This window comes from Aspergillus nomiae, assembly GCF_001204775.2.
Source record: "Aspergillus nomiae NRRL 13137 chromosome Unknown contig00501, whole genome shotgun sequence".
Classification (NCBI taxonomy): Eukaryota; Fungi; Ascomycota; class Eurotiomycetes; order Eurotiales; family Aspergillaceae; genus Aspergillus; species Aspergillus nomiae.
In genome coordinates, this window is record NW_015378556.1 from 1 (window position 1) to 22,506 (window position 22,506).

General features: G+C 48.8%; 6 protein-coding genes across 6 annotated transcripts; 4 read left to right on the plus strand and 2 right to left on the minus strand.

The window, feature by feature from the left end:
• Positions 1-285: 285 nt before the first annotated feature.
• On the plus strand, positions 286-2,836 carry ANOM_010960 (glutamine--tRNA ligase; the record flags this gene model as incomplete). The annotated part of the gene is made up of 5 exons (XM_015556216.1): positions 286-736; positions 798-1,188; positions 1,249-1,376; positions 1,433-2,268; positions 2,337-2,836. 5 exons carry the CDS (start codon positions 286-288, stop codon positions 2,421-2,423), a joined length of 1,893 nt encoding a protein of 630 aa, XP_015401987.1. The 3' UTR covers positions 2,424-2,836.
• Positions 2,837-3,084: 248 nt separating this feature from the next.
• On the plus strand, positions 3,085-9,218 carry ANOM_010961 (putative ankyrin repeat domain protein; the record flags this gene model as incomplete). Its single annotated transcript, XM_015556217.1, has 4 exons — positions 3,085-3,121; positions 3,251-4,878; positions 4,998-6,225; positions 6,280-9,218. 4 exons carry the CDS (start codon positions 3,085-3,087, stop codon positions 9,216-9,218), a joined length of 5,832 nt encoding a protein of 1,943 aa, XP_015401986.1.
• A 909-nt stretch (positions 9,219-10,127) lies between these two features.
• On the minus strand, positions 10,128-11,391 carry ANOM_010962 (uncharacterized protein; the record flags this gene model as incomplete). The annotated part of the gene is made up of 2 exons (XM_015556218.1): positions 10,128-11,081; positions 11,386-11,391. 2 exons carry the CDS (start codon positions 11,389-11,391, stop codon positions 10,128-10,130), a joined length of 960 nt encoding a protein of 319 aa, XP_015401983.1.
• Positions 11,392-12,609: 1,218 nt separating this feature from the next.
• On the plus strand, positions 12,610-14,622 carry ANOM_010963 (DUF3176 domain-containing protein; the record flags this gene model as incomplete). Its single annotated transcript, XM_015556219.1, has 3 exons — positions 12,610-13,121; positions 13,187-13,359; positions 13,415-14,622. 3 exons carry the CDS (start codon positions 12,610-12,612, stop codon positions 14,620-14,622), a joined length of 1,893 nt encoding a protein of 630 aa, XP_015401982.1.
• An 880-nt stretch (positions 14,623-15,502) lies between these two features.
• ANOM_010964 (F-box protein) lies at positions 15,503-16,664 on the minus strand (the record flags this gene model as incomplete). Its single annotated transcript, XM_015556220.1, has 2 exons — positions 15,503-15,649; positions 15,720-16,664. The coding sequence occupies 2 exons, from the start codon at positions 16,662-16,664 to the stop codon at positions 15,503-15,505; spliced, it is 1,092 nt and encodes a 363-aa protein (XP_015401985.1).
• A 3,211-nt stretch (positions 16,665-19,875) lies between these two features.
• On the plus strand, positions 19,876-21,752 carry ANOM_010965 (uncharacterized protein; the record flags this gene model as incomplete). Its single annotated transcript, XM_015556221.1, has 4 exons — positions 19,876-19,949; positions 20,233-20,602; positions 20,663-20,848; positions 20,931-21,752. The coding sequence occupies 4 exons, from the start codon at positions 19,876-19,878 to the stop codon at positions 21,750-21,752; spliced, it is 1,452 nt and encodes a 483-aa protein (XP_015401984.1).
• Between the last annotated feature and the right edge of the window lie 754 nt (positions 21,753-22,506).

The following is a 22,506-nucleotide window of genomic DNA, read 5'->3' on the forward strand; positions in this document are numbered from 1 at the left end:
CTGTTCTCCACACCCTGTGGTCGTATGTATCATGTATTTATTTGAAAAGACCTATATAGGGCGAACCCGAGGATCTAACTGAGTGGATAACATGCTTAATCAGCCATGCGGACCTTGAATTGAGCACGTGACACATGCCCCTCGTGTTGCGGAAAGGAAAAACTAAGGCTGCCACTGGCGGGGTTCTGATGCTATGACACACATCGGCGGGAATTCTATCACAACCTCCCATCCACGACAGTCTACCACCGATCAGTGTTCGCAAAGCCTACAAAGAAAGCCATAATGGCCGACGCCGTTGCGGAAGGAGTTGCTAAGCTCCAGCTCGACCCGGAGACGGGTGAAATGGTGTCTAAGGGAGAGCTCAAGAAACGTATGCAGAAGCGAGCCAAGAAGGCCTCCAAGGCGGCTGCGAAAGAGAACCAGCCAAGCAAGCCGGAGACAAAGGCTGCTGCTCCGCCCAAATCAGCCGAACCCACCCTCGATCCGGATGCTATGTTCAAGCAGGGCTTCCTCGCTGAAGTCTACAACTTGAGACCTTCGCCAAACGTCAGAACAAGATTTCCTCCCGAACCCAATGGATATCTCCATCTCGGCCACGCCAAGGCCATTGCGATTAACTTCGGTTTTGCGCGATACCACGGCGGTGTGACTATGCTTCGCTTCGACGACACGAATCCGGACGCCGAGGAGGAGAAGTATTTCGATGCGATCAAGGATATAATTCACTGGCTTGGTATGGTTTTCCGCGTGGACTTGGATCTAGTGCGCTCCGCTAATTGGTTTACCTCCCCCAGGATTTACTCCTCATGAGATTACCTACTCGAGTGACAACTTCCAGCGCTTGTATGACCTTGCCGAGAAGTTGATTCAGCAAGGCAATGCCTACGTCTGCCACTGTGGTGAGGCTGATCTTAAATTGCAACGCGGGGGTGAAGATGGCAAATCGCCACGATTCCACTGTGTCCACGCCTCCCAGGATGTGGAAACCAACCTTACCAAATTCCGCGATATGCGCGATGGGAAATATGAGCCGCAGACAGCCTTTTTGCGGATGCGCCAGGAGCTACTCACCAACGGAAACCCTCAGATGTGGGATATTGTCGCCTATCGTATCCCTAAGAACCGTACCCCCCATATCCGTACTGGTACGAAGTGGTGTATCTATCCATCCTACGATTTTGCCCAGTAAGTGCTTTTCCTGGCGTGAAGGCAGTTCAGATGTATGGTTACTAATTCTCTATACAGCTGTCTTTGCGATAGCTTTGAAGGTATCACTCACAGTCTGTGCACAACTGAGTTTGTTACTGCGCGTGAAAGCTACGAATGGTTGAACAAGACACTTGGTGTCTATGAGCCGATGCAGCGCGAATATGGTGGGTTGCTCTTCCTATAGTTGACCACGTCAAACTCCTGCTTACGCAGCTTTTAGGCCGTTTGAATGTCAGTGGTACTGTCATGAGTAAACGAATTCTGAGGGAACTTGTTGAAAAGGGACATGTGCGCGGCTGGGATGATCCTCGTCTTTATACCTTGATTGGTATTCGCCGGCGTGGCGTGCCTCCTGGTGCTATTCTTTCTTTCATCAACGAGCTAGGTGTGACTACGTCGCTCAGCACCATCCAGATTGCACGATTCGAACAGACGGTTCGCCGTTATCTCGAAACAACCGTCCCTCGCCTCATGTTGGTCCTAGACCCTGTTCGCGTCGTGATCCAAGACATCGGCGATTTAGACGGACAAGAGCTAGTGCTGCCATTCTCGCCAAAGCAGCCCGAATTTGGCTCCTATAAGTTGAAGATGACGTCGACTGTTTATATCGACCGGTCCGATTTCCGCGAAGTTTCTTCCAAGGAATTCTTCCGCCTGTCACCAGGTCAGACCGTCGGTTTGCTCCAGGTACCCCATCCTATTAAGGCAGTTTCTTTCTCCAAGGACCCGACTACCGGCAAGGTAACGGAGATCCAAGCCGTTTTGGCGAAAGACGCTCCGAAACCGAAGGCATACATCCAGTGGGTTCCGGAAGGCTCTCGTAAGGTCACAGTTCGGATCCATAATGCGCTGTTCAAGTCCGAAAACCCCAAAGCTGCGGAAGGTGGATTCCTCAACGACATTAATCCCGATAGTGAGAACGTTTACCCTGATGCACTTGTCAACGCTGGGTTTGATGAGGTTCGCCGCCGTGCTCCTTGGCCGCAGGCTGAGGGCGAAAAGACCCAGTCTGGGCCTGAAGGCGTCCGGTTCCAAGCCATGCGGGTTGCATACTTTGTAAGCTCACCGATTCCCTGACATATAACTGCGCAGAGACTAGTTGCTAATATCTTCCCATTACATAGGCGATGGACTCGGATAGTACTGAAGACTCGGTTGTGCTCAACCGGATCGTGGCTCTCAAAGAAGATGCTAAGAAATCCGAGAGCTAAATCAAATAGTATTAGGTTACGTTCTCTCGGGAGACCTGAAACGAGACGAAGTATGAGAAGATAGACAACAACAAGACATCCTGATAACCACGAGTTTGAGACTCAACCAACGCCTTTTCTCACAAGTGCATCTCCGTACAGATAGATATTGAGAGCATCAGCTGAGCCTGGTCACGTCGGTCTGAGTGGGAGCGGCTGAATGAAAGCAGCGGGCGGAACATGGGAAATGGAGCATAGAACAGAGAGTAGGGTATACTACTCTCAGAGCACATGTCAGGGTTATAGATAGCCGAGCATCATCCGCGATATTTGATATATCAAAAGGAGGCAACGTTATTGATTTGTCGCACTTTGGAGCCAGAATGACTACGACGTAAATGGGCACAGTATATTTCGCAGACCGATTTTTCCTGAAGCTACTTATCCTCAACATATACTCAGACTTGTTGAATTAATAATTAATAATAAAAACAGCCTGAAGCGAGCCATACTTAAAACCAACTTTAAGGGATAGAAATCAGTCATGCGTGGAGAAAAGTCCGGCAGATACAACTCGTATTCCCTAGGCTGCAGAAGCTCGCCCGCCCCACGTCTGCCTGCTCACCTCTAAGAAGAGCTCTAATCTTCCAAATAGCAACCGTTCAGTATCTTCACTTCAACCATGGACAGCGATGATTTTGTGCTCGTGGAAAAACAGGGTGAGTGATTGAAGCTATCATGATTGATTCATTCAAGCTAAATGAAGTCCCACAGATGAAGCGTTGGCTCCCAGCGGTGTGAACATCAGCTCTAAATATACAGCCAAAATCCCAGCTAATTCTCAATAGTGACCAGCCATGATACTGAACAGATACAAACCTGGCTGTCCCCAACAGAGTTTGAGATGGAGGGCAGTGAATATCAGAAACACCTGAGTGCCCATGCCTCCGGGACCGGGGACTGGCTGTTCCATACAGATCAGTACCGGACTTGGCACGATGCAAACATCAACACCTTATGGCTTCAAGGCATACCCGGCAGCGGCAAGTCTGTTATGGCTGCAAGGTTGATTCGTACCTTCAAAGAAGAAGGTATACCGGTATTGTTTTTCTTCGCTCGCCGAATCATCAAAACAAACAGCGAACCTCGGCAGCTTGTTCAAGATTGCCTGTATCAACTTTCAGGTCATAGTGTTCTGCTTCAGGCAAGGCTAAAGGTGCTTTTGGCTCTATACCCTACTGTCGATAGCGTTCCATTCCATGAGCTCTGGAGCCTCTTCTTATTCGGGGTTGACACCCTTCCCAAGGTATATATATTGTTGGATGCATTAGATGAGCTTGCGATCGAGAATGATGGCTTTCTTCAATCGTTACAAAAGCTTGGGCAACAGAGCCCGGAATCAACCAAGTTGATAATAACCAGTCGTCCGGAAGCCCATCTTCAGACAACGCTTAAAGGTTTCTTCCAGAATCGTATCCGTCTTACAGGGGCAATGGTGGAGCAGGATATTGCCACGTACATAGCTCACCGTCTAGTTAACCAGCAAAATAATCCTGCTGTGGCAGAAAGTCAGTCAATTGTCCAGGAAAGGCTCAGCCGAAAAGCACAAGGCTTGTTTCTCTATGCCCGTCTCATGCTCGATCAGATTCTTCTGCAATCTGAGCTGCCAGTGGAGAACCATTTACAGCACCTCCCTAGCTCACTGGAAGAGATGTATGTCAGCATATTGCATGAACACTCTTTGCGCTCTGGTGCTAGCCAACACTTTCAATGCTGGCTACTCTCGTGGGTCACACACGCTTGCCGTCCACTTCGGGTCACGGAATTAGCAGCTTTGGTCAATACTTCCTCTGATCGCAGCGGGCTAAGTAGCTCGCAGGATGCAAAAGTCATGATACGTAGATCATGTGGCCCACTTTTAGAGATCTTAGATAACGAAACTGTGCAAGTCATTCACCACTCATTTACCGAGTTCCTCTTAGACAGCAATCGCAATACTACGATAACTCCCACTGAAACTAGCAACCGGTTTCCCGTCTTAACACCCACCTCAACCCATCGCTCTCTCACTCTCTTGTGTGTTGATTATCTCTTATCTGGCTGTTTCAAACCTTGGTCATTGTCTGAGCGTCCGACCAAGCCAGCAGACCATGAGCCAGACCGCAAACAGCTAATGGTCCATTTCCCATTCCTACAGTACGCATCGCAGAACCTACTCTATCATGCAGCCAAGTGTGATGCCAGCGACCCAGAGTTCATATTACAATTAGATACTCTCTTTCAAAATGATAAGCACAGTTTCGAGAGCTGGAAGGACTTCATATTTGCAAAAAAGAACCAGACAGTCCCCGATAACTTTCATCCACTTCATCTCGCCGCTCAGGCTGGGCTATCGGCATATACCCAACATCTCCTAAAGGCACATGGGACCCGGATGTTGCTGATTCTTTTAATCGGACAGCAGTCACTTATGCTTGTATGCATGGCCAATTTGAGACTTTTACTGTTCTCTTAGGTTACAATGCCTCATTTAAAACCATCGATATCGATGGTCTAGCACCCATTCACCACGCAGCGAGGGGTAACCACGTCAAGGTCGTACAACGTTTACTTGAGGCTGGTGCAGACCCCATGTCTCCGAAGTCCTGCGAAGACCATGGCTACTGGAGGTGGAGTCCGTCTACATTAGGGAAGACACCGATACATTATGCGTGTGAGCTGGGCCACACAGCTTGTGTCTTGGAACTGCTACGGAACCTGGATCTCCCTTCGATGAGCTCAATCCTTCCACATTGGGCGTCTGCTACAGGTCAATCGAAAACTCTCGAAGCCCTTCTTAGGTACCCCGCAGTTCTGGAAAACTTGAACAAGAGGGACAGCTATGGCAACACAGCTTTATTCCTAGCTGCACGTCGCGGTGACCCGGAGACAGTTCGTGTTCTGCTTCATTATGGTGCCGATGTAAATGCGAGATCGGCCAGATTGAGCAATTCCGAGGCGCCATCTGACATAGAAATCGCAAAGAGCGGAAGAGGACAGACTCCAATCCATGGTTGGACAGCCGCCGGATATAGAAGTTGGAGTGAAGGGGACGTTTGCAGCATCAAGGAGTGGAAGAGAACAGGCGTTTTGCTGATCGAAGCAGGTTGCGATCTTGAAGCAAAAAATGAGGCCGGTCAGACTGCACTGTTTGCCTGGACTAAGCAGTATATGTGTGCTCCCCGTGGATCAGATAGAACAGAGCGATTCGTGGAGCTTCTCCTCCAACATGGTGCCAATCCCTGTGCGACTGACAACAAGGGAGATACACCCCTGCACAACCTATCAATAGATAACACGAACTCTAGGGTTCTCAAATTGTTTGTGAAAGCTGGAGCCAATATCAACCATGGTCGACAGGGAGATTTTGTAACGCCTCTTATCTCTGCCGCGATGAATCGAATCGTTGATGTTACGCCGTTCATCGAAAATGGGGCGGACCCAAACCTGCAGGCCTCGGATGGCAATACGGCTCTGCATCACATTTGCGCGTCATGGATGCTCAAGTACTCCCACGTACAGAACTGGCTGGAATTCGCAGATCCCACGGTCAAGAATAAAGCCGGAGAGACCTGTTTGTATAAGCTAGCCTTTGGAAACGACGGCCATGAAAGAGTAAAGGCCATCTCATTATTCACAGAGAAAGGACTAGATCTTGAGTCTCGAGACCGAAGGGGAAGGACAGCCCTACTTGCTGCGTGCGCAAATGCGGAGCCGCACTTCATCATTGGATTACTTGAGAATGGTGCTAATGCAAAAGCATTAGACTTTCAGCACAAGTCGTGTGGGTATAGGTGAGATATATTTGAATGCATAACTGTTCTAATAGTTCAATTAGGCCTCCACTTAGTTGCACAAGTTCAACTAACGCTGCACGGGAATGGAGAGGAAGACTTGAACTCAACAATGAAAGTTATGAAATTACTCATACAAAAAGGGGTTGACATTAACGGCGTCGACTTGGATGGAAACACTCCATTTCATGACGCGGTCGTATCAGGGGACCATTTCCTTCCCCTCCAAGCTAAACTCGAGGTAATTCTTGGACTTGGCGGGCTGGCCAACACAACAGACTATCGAGGGCAAACAGTTCTACACAAAGTTGCCAATCTTAGTAACCCGAGCACCTGTGACCGGATAGACTTCCTCTTGCAACCAAGTCTCGGCTTGGATATGAATTCACGAGATAATGAAGGTCTTGCGCCTATTCATTGTGCTTCTTCGAAATCGGAAATCATCACATGGCGACTTATACAGGCAGGGGCAGATATGCAGGCCCAGTCAAATGACGGTCGAACTCCGCTACACTTCGCGGCCGCCGCGGCGCAAAGCAATGTCGTGGGCATGCTATGCAAACTATATACGGAAAGCTCCTGGTCATTGGACCAAAAGGATAATCGTGGTTGCACTCCTCTGCACTACGCAGCTAGTTCAGGGAACTCTGAATGTGTCTATCACCTGTTGCAGGTTGGAGCAAATCTCAACATCGCAGACTACCACGGGAGGACCCCGCTGCACATGGTTGCAGAGCATAAAGTCGATGTGGCAACACTAAGAAAACAGCGTAAATATCGCGGAGGAGAGTTGTGGGGAAGAACTATGGATGGGTCCAACACATTGGGACCTTTTATACACCCGATGTTGCGGGACCAGCTACATGATGCCCATTGGCATCTAGGCTTCGCTATCGAGCGTGAAGACGAAGCATACATGATGCAGGATATTGTCCGGTTACTCCTGTCTGCAGGCGCAGACGTCAATCTGCGAGATAGCTCTGGTCAAACTGCTGGCGATATCGCTCTACATCTAGGTCACGAGGATGTATGGAATTTGCTCTCAATTCGCACACAGCAGTGTGAACTAACAGCCTTAATGGGTCAGGTATGCTCGTCGAAAAGCATGCGCGCTGAGGACATCGTTCAAGCTCTTAGTCTGGAAAAGGCAGACGCCTATAGCCTTCTTCAAGCTGCTATATTCTTGAGAAACGAGGCTTTACTAGATGCTCTACTAGGTGCTGGAGTAGACCTGATGACCAAAGGCCCTGAAGGGCTGACCCCAGTACACTATGTTGCGCACTGGGGTCTTTTATCCATGATGAAGACTATGGCACCGTATGTTAAGGATATTAATGATTTCTCTCCCCCGCTGCTTCACGTTGCAGCGGGTCGAAAGTTGTCCAACTTGCAGATGATGACTATGTTGATAGAATTGGGCATCGATGTCAATGCTTCATATCAAGAGCCATTCGACGTGGACTCCGACGAATTCACTGAAGAATCAACTCCAGAATACACGGCTACACATATGCTCGCAGCGGGCAGGCAGTGGTGGAATATCTCAGCACTCGAGATTCTCTGCAACGCAGGAGCAGACCTTGAAATCACAGACTCGGATGGAAACACCGTCCTACAATGTGCGCTTTCCGGCAAAAGCCACGGTCAACGTAAACATGGCTTCTGGAGGGATGAGACTCTGGAGGTGGTGCTAAGGCACGGCGCGAATATCAACAAACTATCTCCCAATAAGGACTCTACGCCTCTTCTTGTGGCTTTAGAAACCAACCGAGGTTGTAAACTCGTCCAGAGGCTCATTGACCACGGCGCCGATATCAATCTGGGCCATGTGCCAGCCTTATTTGCTGCCATAGAAAGTCGCAACTGTGATGCTGTAGCCATGATCCTGAACGCTGGTGCGGATGTCAATGCGGTATACTACCCAAAGAGACGATATGGGACAGGTCCCAAGGTAGAAACGCCCCTCCTAGCTGCCGCCTTGGAGCCAAGAGAAGTAGGAGAGACGATTATGACCCTCCTCCTGCAGCGGGGAGCAAATCCGTTATTGGAGCTTGAGGAGAGCAACAGCACAGTCCTCCATCAGATTGCCCACCACAATGGCCGCATTGGGCCCATCTTAAAATCTCGACCAGATGTTCTCGAAGCCATAGACCGCAACGGCCTTACCCCCTTACTGAGTGTCTGCTCCTCCATCGACGGATACTATACAGGCGAAGAGTCGACATCAATTGAACTGATAGATGCCGGCGCAAATATCCACATCACAGACAAGGATGGCTCAACCCCTCTCCACCTTGCCACCCGCTCAGGCAAATGCAAAACCGTCGCCATGTTATTAGAAAAAGGTGCACCCTATTCTACAACCGACAACGCCGGCCTGTCCCCTCTTTACTACGCACTCAGTTACTCGAATATCAACGAAAGACTTGAAATGACCAACGCATTGCTTGCTGCTGGTGTAAACCCCCTCATAACAGGCCCGAACGGCGAAACAGCACTACACATTCTCGCCCCACTATTAGTCTATTATAGCTCTCCTGACCACAGCCACCGACCAGAAAAGGAGATTTACCACCAAGCTGAGCTGAAAGACCTCTACGTTCGCTTCGTAGAATCCGGCTGCGATGTCAATGCCCGGGACGCCCAGGGAGACACTCCATTATTCCCGTTTGTCCGGACAATCAAGGAGCGAGACGAATACGGTATCGGCTCACCACCTGCAGAAGAGGATGTCCGCCAGATGTTCCAAGTTCATGATATATTTGCGGTTAATGACAATGGGGATACCTTGCTACATGCCATTGCCGGGCGGGAAGACACTCGTGAGAGTGAGAGTGAGCCCGATGGCGTGTGGTTGTTCGAGGAATTGATGGCGCGTGACTTGGATGCTAGGAAGGAGAATAAGCAAGGCCTGACAGCTTTGGATGTTGCTGCAGCTCGTGGGATGCAGGGGATTATGAGGTTGTTTGAGAAGGAGGAGTAGACAAGCAGACAGGTTACATGAGTAGTGCAGTTGCATTACAAGAAGTTGTAATATGGTGATATAGAAATCCGCATGAATTATACAACAGCATCTGAATAGCTTGTGATATATTGTGCCCCAGTAATCCTACAGATCTCCCTTTCTCTCTCCTTGACCGCCCGTTTCATTTGCTGAGCATCTTTCCGAGAATCTGCGAATTTACGTCCTGTCGTTGATCGCTGTCAGTATCTCAAGGATTCCGCATAGTGGCAGATAGCAGCGATGTCCCGCTCTCTCATGGCTATAGTTATATGCATAGCTTGCGCCTTCTTCACGTATCATTCGTTCTACGGCTATCTTTCAATCCACGCAATAACTTGTTCAGCAAGAAATCAACGGGCCCTGACTTCCATAATATCGTTCTCATTTGGGATTTTAAGTCTATTGCCGCCTATTGAAATCAAACGGCCCTTCTCACCATAGTAGTTGATGAGTTTGACCCAGCATATCGCTGCCATTGAGCCCCAAGTGCAACGTTTTGCCGTTGTCTATCTGCCACGAACCCGATCCCAAGACTTCCCCCCGGCCGAGTCGTTGAGAGGACGACTATCTTCGCCTCCTTCCTTGAGCAAAGTCGACTGACTTGATCTCGATTGCAATGTGATTCACTAGACCATGAAACACCTGCTGCTTCAAGACCCGAATCTCCTCTGAATAGTATGACAGGATCATTATGTCCTGTTCTGTGAGGCTGGCTTTAGCGAAGGCCTAAACCAGGTTTGTCATCTCTATAACATATTCAAGATTAAACATGGACGACGCATTTTCGCGCCGCCACAAGCCGGAGTTCGTGATATACACGATGAAAGAAGGCATCGCCAGTTTTCACAATGTATCACTAGCTGCCTCATTGCCGCCTGGAATGCCTTTTTAGAGGAAACGTGCAAAGAAGGGTAGCGTCTCAGAGTCATAAAACTCATCCGCGTTTCTGGAAGGTACTGTTGGGCCCAACTGCTTGATTTCACCACTGAGAACGGCTTTCTTCACGGACCCTAAAATGCGAGCGATACCATTTACCGTCAATGTTTCCGTTAATTGGGAAGCCTCCTCGACTAATACCGTCAAGGGCCAAAAGCCCCGGAGCAGCTTGCGGCCGGCTGTGCTAGCCGTGCAGAGAACGACCCGGGCTTTCTGCAGGTTGAACTGCTGCAGTTCGCGCCATGCCCCTTTGCGGCGACTTACCAGAGTTGCTAGCATATAGGCAGAATCACCAGCATCTGCCATCACGCTGGGATCTTCAACCACATCCTCCAAGAATAGGAAACCCCTCCGAGCAAGAGCTTCCTGGTAAGTAAGGAATGTCCACAATGGAACCATCTCATTGTCGTCACTACCAAGCCATCCTGGCCCCAACCATTTCGCATACTCAAGGCGTTTGATTATATGACTTCCTAGAGACAGCCCGTTTTGCTGGGTGGTGGATGCTTCGATACTTAACCGGAGTAAGGTAAATTGCTGATCGGCAATTTCCATTTGGCCCAGGTCTGAGCGGATTTTCATGACGAATTCTGTGTCTGATACAGCTTGGATCCGCGGCGCGAACTGTGTTTCCGCCTCCTCATGATATTCAGTATCGAATTGAAAGATGCCATCGGCTCCCTGGGGATCGTTTTGGAATTGGAGAGCTTTCACAATACGATTAGAGATCACGTCGAGTCCTTGGTTCGAGCCGCATACTATCAGAAGCGGTCTTTTGGTCTGAGAACGATACAAGGCGATTGTCGCGGAAACCGAGGTTTTGCCCGTTCCCGGCGCTCCAGTGACGAGTGTAACGAACTCTCTGTAGGTCTGACCAACAGAGAGAGCAGATTTGACCGCCGCATACTGTTCCGTATTAACTGAATTCCGGAGGCTGTCAATGTATGTAATGGCTTCCGGAGATGCTCATTGCATCCTTCCATGCAGGGGGGATGGCTGTTTTGTTTGCCCCAGGAGTAAGGTTTCAATGGGCTGTTCCTAGGGATCCCTAAATCTCCGGACCCATATTACCAGGTCCATAGGACCACGGTATACTCATTCCACCCATCTATGCAGGGGGGTGATAATAGTTTTTGCCCCAGTAGTAAGGCGTTAATGAGTTGTTCCTAGAGATACCTATATCTCTGGTTCCATATTACGAGGTTCATACGACCATAGGGTGAAGGGCAGATCAAGAAGTCATAGATGATGAGTATCGAGAAATCTTCTCTCAGGGGGGAAGGAGGCTCTTTATATAGATAAGTTAGGCAGTATTGAGTGCAGTGTGCAGGTGAATCCAGATAGAGCCAATTGTAGGTAATAGGCCATGCTGTCAACATCGTGGTGAATGTAGGACGTGGATGTTCTAGACATGGCGTGTGTCGGTTCTCTTTCCCAGTTTAGGGGGGGGACTTCTTTCAGAATTCATCTAGTCTGACCTCATGAATGAAAAGTACTGTGGTATCTTAGTTTTCTGTCATACTTGAATTGTAAGCTGTAGTTGAAAGGCAACACCACACTATAGTGGACCCGGACTGGCACTTGTTAACTAAGTACAGATTGGAGAAGTCTATTCAATTCTCGTCCGTAGGACGGCGATATCGATGCCTCGCTCAGGCTGTATAAGTCCCATGTTATATTTCTCTGTACGGAGCCCCTCGTATCATCCAGAATGACGGCTTTATATCGTTCTCATCGAGATCTAGGACACCATACGGATCAGTCCTGTCTACAGCAATCTGTCGTACTATCAAAACTAGCCGTGAATTTTGTTAGAAAACCATTGACTGGTTGCACCTTAGTACCCTATAGGCTATAGATTAAACTAGAAAATACAAGTGGAAGAATGGCGAAAGGAACTAAAATTTTCGGGATAATCTCTTCTGCGCACCCTGGTATCAATAATATCAGTTATCAGTACTAGGCAAACTTCATGATGCATTTATAGAGGTTGTAGCTAGCAACAAACTCGTCAGGTGCTATCCTTGTTAATTGGGCCGAATTTCAGGGTTTAGGACTACCACGGGTAAAACAACCAACTGGCGTGGCATCAGGCGCATGCGATGCTGCAACAATAAATAGATATCCCAAAGTCCATCAAACGGGCGTATTAAAGTAAGTACCAAGCATAGCCCAAAAGTCTCCACCTAAGCCTCACTTTTGGACCCCAAACACTGCCCCTCCCAACAGCAGACCGCAAGGCTGCAAAACGTCTTAACGTTCATTGGGCTGGCTATTCCGCGACTAGAATTCTAGCACCAAAGCTAAGATATCCCGTGCCATGCAGATCTTACTGCCCGTTTTATTATAGAGTATAAGCACAGCCTTGATGCCGAAATGAAAGGAGGTGATCACATCTCTCCGCCGTGCTGGTGGATAAATCCACAGCAGCAATATGCCTTCAGAGGCCTCAGAGTCGGACTCGCCCGTCTCGAGTATACCCTCTGACGAACCCATACCGCAAAGCGATGACCAAATGTTACGTGCGGATGGGCTTCGACTGATATTTCGCGACTCGGTATCAACCTCCCTCGAGAAAACAGGGGGTAACAACAAAAGAAGATTCTCCAGACAATCGATATCGACGCTGAGCTCTGAATGGTATATCTGGGAAGTCCTGGCGCTTATCTTGTCAGCTGCAACCCTCATCGCCATCATCGTCATCCTCGCCAAGTTTGACCAGCAACCGCAACCCTCCTGGAAGCACGTCTCCCTGAACTCGGTCATCTCCTGGCTGAGCACGATCTCGAAGGGATGTGTTCTGTACGCGATCAGCGCGGCCCTGGGTCAGTTGAAGTGGGTGTGGTTCGCGCAGGGCACACGGCCCATGTCGAATCTCCGGACATTCGATACGGCTAGTCGAGGGTTCTATGGAAGTGGAGAATTGTTATGGACGTTGCGGTTTCGGTGAGTAAATGGGCACTGTTCTGTTGTTTCTACGTCTTCCACTAATGGATTCTGCCTTTATACAGACACTTCGCGGTTTGGGGTAGCTTGGCTGTGATTCTAGCACTAGCTTTCGATCCCTTCACGCAGAACCTCATTCATTACTTCCCAAATTCAGTCTACGACTCTTCTCAGAGAGCCTTCCTCGCAAATAGCACATACTACAACACCACCGGGCCCCCTTTGCAGAACGATGCCAGTAAGTCAGCCAACAGCCACACGTCGCAAGCCATAACTGAGACAAACCGATGCAGTCGTCTGGGTCGACCCATCCCTCAAAGCAAACGTGTATAATTCACTCTTCAACAACGACCAGTCCAAGCCATGGGCCACCCCCAAATACATCTGCAGTACGAGCAACTGCACCTGGGGCCCAACTGCCGCTATCGAAGTCCGCGCGCGCTGCTCAGACGTCACAGATCTGCTCAATACAACCTGCACCACCATCACAGAAAGCCCCTTGGGATACACCGGAATCACAAACTGCTCAGCGACCCTCCCACTCGCAAATACAACAGCATGGTTCCTCTCCGGCATGGATGTCCTCCAACCCTTGTCCATCGCAACCGTGCACGCCTCAACAGCGCTGATCTATAAGAACGCCACTCTATCCCCAATCCAGATGGTCGTCCCGACCAACCTAACCATGAAAACCATGCTTACAGAAAACACCACAAAGTGGCATGCCACGGAATGCTCCATCCAGCCGGTCGTCCACAGCTTCAACGCCACCGTCAAGGACAACATCTACACTGAAACCACAATCAACACGTGGGAAAAGAGCCGCGCAACCTGGGACAGCAACCGCGACTCGAACGTCTCAGCAGGCATATACTTCGACCCCCCTTGGGGTCTTGAACAGGGCATCAGCCCAAACACAAGCTTCATGTTCTCTGGTCTTGCAGTTTCCTCGCTCGATACCTTCTTCCAGGGTCTCTTCACGGGAGTCTGGCTCATGCGGTCTGCCTATAGTTCTTCGTTTCTCCCCGGCCCGCTTGATATGTATGCTGCGCCGGATTTTCTCCAGGCCATGGCTATTGGGAACATCACTGGTTGTGACATGGGGAGTATGGATAAGCTTAAATGCGCGATGGAGAATGTCGCCGCAGCGGTGACGAAGTCGTTTCGTGATTCGGCATATATTGGGGCAGACTCGGACCCGGTGGGTGCACGCATGGCGGCTGGACGGGCGATGGCTAGTATGACTTTTGTCGAGGTAAGGTGGCCGTGGATTGTTCTTCCGGCTTTGGTCTGGGTGTTGGGTGCTGTGACGCTGCTTGGGACTATGTGGAAGAGTCGGAAGGCGAGGGCCCCCAAGTGGAGGAATGATCCTATTCCTCTGTTGTTCTTGTTTCAGGGTCAGGGGTATGGTGTCGGCGTGTCTGAGAGGGAGGCTGAAGAAAGGGCTGAGAGTCTGCGGGTTAAATTGGATCGGAGTAATGGGAGGATAGTCTTGAGTTGATGTGTGGTTGCTTTATATCTTGGTTATAATGTCTATATGGAGGTAATTTTAGTACACGTGTTATGAGATACATTAATGCAAGCTATATGCTGTCAGAGGTATCTCGAACTGTGTGATATGTCGAGAACAGTAGGATACGCTGCTAGCAAGAAGCAACGCAAAGTCATCAAGCATATAATTTCGTCAATAGGGCTTGACAGTATCCACCGAGGTGAAGCTACAATGCCCTATCCTCTCCACACTCCTCTCCACACTCCTCTCAGAATGGTCAGTCACCCCAGCTGGTGGCGCAAGTGTCTCCCCTCACATCATTGGGCCGAGGGCAGCATTGTCGATTTCATTCTTCGGTGGATGGCAAGCAGCGGCCAACGCCATGAGGGACTTGAATTTGAGAAACGCCAGCGCAATCACCGCACACAGCATAACTGTGCCAGTAATAACAGCTCAGAAGGTAGATGGACACGAATAGTTGACCGACTTGAGCTGTGGGCTGTACTCTAGCTGTTCGAATATGTCATAAGGGATTACTTGGGCGTAGAACAAGCTTCGTGACACTAGCCAGTGGAGGATCATAATAGAGGACCAGAATCAGGATACCGTACTGGTACAGAATGCTGAGCCAGTAAGTTGAGCGCTGCTTGCTGTTCTTGACGGGCCAAGCGACGCGGAGTTGTTGTAGCAGTAGAAGATGATAGCGATGACGAGCTGGGGAAAGTCGACTAAGGTCATTCTAGAATATGAAAAGGCAAACTACAACTGAAGGAAAGTCGAAAGGTCAGTTGAATGAGGATAAATAATCTCAAATGGAGCTATTAAGACTAACTAACTACTAGTTACGCTAGTTATCTTTGCTGACAAAATTAAACAAGAGAATATAAAATCAAGAAAGCGGAACAACACTAGCAAAAGTAAGGAGCAGGTTCAAAGTATTCAAAGCACCGAATCCGTTCACGGCGTCGTGTTTCACTAATTCGGAAGTTCCGCAATGAGCGTAGCCACCAGTCCAGCGAACCCATCGTTTTGCCATCTATCTGATGACAGTGGTCGGTGATAACCAAAACTTCACAGTCGCGTAAATATCTGGATATTGCAATTACTAGCTCGCGCACAACTTGGTTCACTGTGCGCTCTCCTGCGCGCTCTCCAGTAGACCTTGTCTCGTCCTCCCAAATCCATTCCTGGTCAGAATCGCACGAATATGTTGAGTCTGCACTATCCTCCAGATCCTCCGCCGTGCTCTCTCCAGTAGAGCTTATCTCCTTCGCCCGAAACCATTCCTGCTTGCGTAGATATTGTGATACCGCGCTTTGCAGTTGGTGCATATCTTCCAAAAGTCCATCCTTCACTGTGCGCTTTCCAGTAGAACTTGTCTCATCCTCCCTAAACCATTCCTGGTCGGAGTCGCACGAATCTGTTGATTCTGCACTTTCCTCGGAATCCTCCACCGTGCTCTCTCCAGTAGAGCTTATCTCGTTCGCCCTAACCCAATCTAAGTCGCAGAAAACCCACGGCTTCTCCTGCGGCATCAATGCTGCCGTGACTATTCCATCAAGGAGAAGCGGCATGAGAAAAGATCCACCGTGGCGACGGAATGTAACTCTGGTAAATGAAGGCCGGTCTTGTTGCCGTCCAGGGTATGCTTCGATAATCCCAATATACGGGGTCGGGGGTTGTTGGATCAACATGCGTCGCCAGCTGGCATTCTTGCGGAGATACACCTCTTCGTCAATGGGATCAATATCGGAGAAGGTATACGTTATCTCGTCAAGGAAAAACTCATCAGGCAACTGAAACCGCTTCCTGAAAAACTGTGGCCACAACTTGTCTCGTAAAAGTGGGTTACTGATACGATCTGTGCTAGGGCGTTTGGCTGGTTTGAAAAAGAGAGCTTCCTGGAGGGGACCAGAGCTCAGGATTAGGTCGTGCCAGTAGTGGCACACTCGTTGGACAGATGTGAGCAGAGTACAGATATCACAATCTAGAAGAATCCTCTCCAGAATCTCTGGGATGTAGAAGATTCTGTGTATGTCGGTGCTGGCCATCTTGGGAGGGGGTCGGGTGGATGATAGATGAGTGAGGTATGCAGGATCTGTTTATCACGTATGCTAGTATTAGGATACTCGATTAGCTATACTCCCGCTTTTGGATAGAGAAAAGATGCTTTAGCTGTTGCAGAATATGCAGGTTTTCTTCGTCAGTACACAATCATGATCTCTTTCGAGGTGAGGTCACACTTACTCACCACACTCTAGTCTATGTCTTCATAGTAATCTGGTCGAGTAAACACGCAATGAATACGTAGACTACCTTCGCCAATATCCTGCGTATACATACAACTACAACAATGTACTGGAATCAACCCTTGGAACGAGTCTGCCATTTTCACAACCATACGTGTGTAACTATAGATTATTATCCCCAACATCCAACAGATCAGATACAACGTGCTTAGGCACAGAGCTTAAGCCAGAGCTAGAACTGCCGTTGTCTATATCCCCAGGCGCAATACGCGAGACCTCTCACAGTATCATCGCCAGATAGCCGATGATCTGCATATCTTGGGCATCCCCATGCCCACAGTGCACAGTCTGGACTGCGTACTATTCCAGTCCTGCGACGATGTGTGCACTATGTAACACAGTGCCAATTACCTCTCCATGGTCATTAAGACGGTAGAACCGGAATTTGTATCCGTCTGACGCTAAGCCAGACACCGCGCGTTGGTTTCTTTCACATCTGGCCCGAAGTACCATAGCTAGGGAACTGTTAGACCAGCACAATAAGCAGCAGGTTACGAAAACGTACCCATATAGGCCAGCAACCGTGGTTTCACGGACTCTACACACAAGAGCTTTTTCGCTCCAACAACCAGCAAGAAACATTCCATGGATCTCGGGTTCGTGTGCCAAAGACAGCAGTCCACGATCCCATGCAGCGACCGCTTCTTGCGTCGTATTAACTTGCGCAGCCTTATACGGGCCTCTAAAGTCCATTTAATTGGACCGTGATTTGAAGCAAAGTATCAAACAACACGGCATCTAGCCTGATGCGGGCTAATATCTCGTTTTCTGTGGCGCTGCTGAGTGCATCAAGCTTTTTTATTGACTTTCCTGGACAATCAAAGGAGCTGAGCATCATCCGATGGGTAAATATCGCTCAAGACTTACTAGGGAAGCTAAATACCCAAGTCAGAGTAGTCGCTATCCAGTATCCAGTGAGACGTCTCGTCCTTTCTGAGGCCGAAGCACTTCTCAATTTCATGGAGGATCAACTCGGGAACGACAAATGATGGCGGGTTTTATAGAGAGGAACTAGTGAGACAATTGAAGTCATTCTGCAATTGATTGAATTCGTTTGGATTGATATTCCCCTCCTTTCTCAAGCCTGTAGCAAGCATTCATCAGGCGCACGATTCCCTTCATCTTGATTCACGTAAGGAACAGAGGAGCCTGTCACGCTGGACCTTGGTGTAGTGTTAAGTTATGGCAAAACTCTTGATTTCATTCCCTAGGTATACCAGATTACTCTTTCCACGCTTTCTCTTCTCTACTTTCTATCTTCTTCACTTATTCTCTGTGTATGGAATCATAGGTATGATCAAGAACGCTAAAGGAAAGAGAAGGAATACCAAAGAAAACCGTAGAACGATCCTGTGCGTAGGAGTATTCAGTCTACAGCTTTCAGGATTAATAAGAGATGAATAATCCTAGGCGGCGGGAAATAGACAAAAAATAATAATACAATTTAAAGCAGATGGAGCCCCTGGCTGGAGACTATGTGAACCTGTTACGATAAGGATCGTTGTGGCATCGGCAGTTGAGCCATGTTGCCAGGAATCTCTAGGATTCATATACCAGGCTCAAAACCGGAATAACTGTTGGGTTAGGGTTCAAGGGACTCGAGAATCTCACAGATATTAGCAGAGACGAACAAGTCACTGGGTTTAAGTGCATCGTTGACTCTACGTACTTATTGTATACTGGGGGCTGGGGACATTGCATACTTACTCTACCCATGTCAATTGCTTAGTACAATTTCGTTATACATCTACTTGTATTCATAACGTACTATGGATACTGCCTGATACAAGATCAATATCCATAACATGGTGAGGCTGGTTCTCTAATATATATTCAGGGGTAGGGCTGGCGAGCAGTTATAGCCATATCTACGTTTACCTGCCCAATAAGCACGCAACCTGCCTCGGTATTCCTAGGTAGAGCTACAGAAACCAATGACCCCTGAGAATACTCTAGTCTCGACAAACAAATATACAATTACATATATACCAGAAAAGGTCTGGCAACGCTTGGCGCCCTCCTTCCGTTCTAGTGCTCACCCCCTCGCCGCTTTTACCCAGAGCTGCTCAGTGATCGTTACGTAATCAGGGTGACCTGCTCACTGAGCCTAACCACAGCCTCCCTGATCTGATCACTGATCTCAGGTCCAGTCATTTCCGTAGAAGACATCGTACGTTTTATTGACTGTGCAGAAAGTAGTGTAGTAGTGTAGAGGTTGTACAAAGTAGCTGAAAGAATAAGGCGGTTTGGGGAGTGGATTGTTTTAAATGGACGCCTTGTCGCTGATTTATATACTCGCAGGCGACAGGCAAGTGCGGCGTCGTCCCACCCGCTCTGGGATGTCTCGACCGAAATTCCGGGGTTCTCGGGGCGTGGGAGGTGGGCAGTAACTTCATCAGTGCTGTGGGGAAACGGGGGTGGGTTTGCTGCGGGGCTCTAGCAACTCAGCCACCGGTTCTTACGCCTAGCTGCGGTAATCAACCTTTTTGTGGCGGTCACTGCCTGGAGGAGTGGCGGGACGACGAATTAGGCATCATGCTGAGTGTTGGAATGCTCAGAGCTCCTACATTTTTCACAAACCTCGTTATCTGTGCCTGAACCCCTTTCCAGAGCTTTGTATGAACTATATAATACTTGTCATTCTAGCTGAAATACCGCAAGCTAGTTACCGTAGAGTGAATTGGTAAGTGCTTGTGTTCCCACGCTCTGTATCCCATTAGTAACTGGGAAGATTCGGCGTCGTTGACTGTTGTGGGGGTTACTCCGCTCTGCGAGCGTTGCCATTGGTCGTCTCGTACGGTCATCGATGCCAACCATGGAACCAGAAGGCGACACTACACTGGAAGCTATTTAGAGGTCGTAAGGACACGCTGCATATTTCTTCCTCGTCATTTCTCAATCTTAACCCCAACCCCGGACTCCTCATTAGTGTAAATCTGTATCAGCTCCAGCAATGACACGTGTTAAGCCTGGCCAGCGCCAGCGAGCCCGGGCCCCCAAAGTTCGCAGTGGCTGCATCACCTGCAAGTAAGTGGCCTTCCCTTGCCCTTCCGAATTTTCTTGTCGCCCGGGCTAATATGACCAAAATGCAGAAGTCAGTGCTAGTCTCAAACCCTGCATGCTCCTGTATCATGATGATCAGAGTATCTTATTCCGTGATTAGTTCGAAAAGTCAAGTGCGATGAGACGCGACCCCATTGTTCGAGATGTGAGTAGTCGCTTAACTGACCTCCGCTCAACATCAAAATCACCTCGTAATCAAAAAAAATATCTCAGGCACATCAAGCAAGCGACGGTGCGACGGGTACAGGGATCCAGTCCCGTTGGCGACAGAACCACAGGCACCACCGGCGACACTCACACCATGCAGGGACCCTCGAGAGTCACGGGCCCTCCAGTTTTACTTTGAGCAAACGCTGCCACAGATCTCGACTTTCTTTCCTGATGAGCTGTGGAGCGTCTGGGTCCCACAGCTGGCTCAGTCAGAACCGAGTATACGGCATGCTCTAGTCACGCTAGCGTCCTATCACGAACTCTTTACCCGCCACGAGGACGAGAGTACGACTTATCTGGCCCTTCAATACTATAACAAAGCTATCAAGGATATACTGTACACAGCCAAGTCTCCACGTGGGCTATTTGTCCATTTTCTGTCGTCTGCACTTTTCATTTGCATCGAGGTAGGTAGTGGCTCTTGCACCTCCACCACAACCCATGGAATGATTTCTGACTGGATACAGATACTGCGGGGGCGGGTGGCTCATGGGATAGTTCTTCTCAAGCGCGCGATTGGGCTCCTGCGAGGAATACAGAAGCGTCGATGTGGAGGCCCAACATCCAACAGCAGGGAAGACTCGTCCGATCTCGATGCAGTTATCGGCTTAGTAGAGGCGTTTTTATTCCGCTTGTCGTTGCAAGCCTTCCTGGTAAGCTTTCACTACTCATTCAGTCCCCTGATGGAGGTATCTGATAATAGGTATAAGTGGCTAATCAAAGTTGAAGCTTTAGCTAGTCGGAGACCTCGATGACGAAATTTCGAGCATCGCATTGTCCACAATCAAATCCAGTAAATCGACCCTATCTAGTCATACTATTTTCCATTCACCTACAGATGCCCGAAATTCACTCCTCGAAATTGTGATTTTATGCATGAAACGAGGTCAGGAGGGAGTCCTAGCTTTTAGCCACTGGCGTAATGCCTTCGACCGATTCTGCTTCACCCGCCGTTACAGGATGACAAGTCCTGCCGATAGGCGGACTAAGGCACTGTTACAGCTCTACCGGGAATACCTCGAGGTGGAGATCTCGGTGGCAGGGTTTCAGAGCCGGGATGACCCGTCGGTATGGGATCGATACTATGACTTGTTTCGCCGTATGGTCTACTGTGCCGAACAGGTACGGGATGTGAATAATGGCTCCGTAAATACGCAGCCTCACTTCCACCTAGATATTGGCACGGTGCCAATCCTCTATTCCATAGTTCTCAAGTGTCGAGATCACCAAGTGAGAGAACGGGCATTAATGACCTTACAGTCCCAAACTCTACTGGAGGGTCTCTGGAATAGTAACCAGCTTCTACCAGTGGCTCAGCGAGTTGTCGTGCTCGAGGGAGGAACGTCAGCTTCATCGCCCCAGGACATCTCGAATATGATACGGGTGAGGAAGGTGCTGACAAAATTTGAGTTTCATGAGAAATTAATCCTATACTATCATCTGTCGAGTGGATGGGTGAAGGAATCTGTTGACATCAAAGAGGATTCGCGGTACCAGCGCTCCAGAAGTTCTCAGTCCATGCTGGTTGGCTCAGCTGCAGAGGAGCAAACCCGCTAGACCCACTGTACCATGAGGAAAATAAGTACTTTCAAGTATAATAATCTGTTAGGTTCTTCAAATCCTGATTGCCACACTGGAACAACCAACCAACCCCTTTGGGTGGCTTGATACTTCAGATCCATAGCTCCAGCTCCCGATTGAGATCGATTGAGATCACGATGACTCTGACTTCTCTAACCTCTCAGCACTACCGTTTGGCTATCCCCTGGATTTTAGTACCTTTCCAAACAAAGAATGTCGGCTATAGCAACACGCCCAACGGAATGTCGGCAACGGTGGCCTGATCCTCGACCAAACGATCTCACCTTCTGGGGTACTCCACGATCCACCGGAGGCCGAAGTCGTAGATTACGATCTAGATGGTGGGGTTTATATCTGTTCGGAGCGGGACTTTGAACCATGCTAAGTCATAACCACCAATTCCCGGTAATCTGCGAGAAAGAGAATCGAGAAACAAGCGGTGACCTCTTTTGATAGAGATTGAATCCCAGATAGTACCTGTCACACGTGGGCGAGGGCTGATGTCCGTCAGTGTGGTAGTGATCTCCTGTCGTCGAGATCTACAGTCCAGGTCCTATTGTATAGACTGCTGCGGCATATCCGCTCCAATGGATATAAGATCCAATACCGTATTTGTAAATTATAGATAGTAAATATAGCTTTAATACTATATTTTTAATAAAGGTATTTTAAAATATATTTATTAATTATAATTAAGAGATTAATTAATTTTAATTAAATTAGGTTATAG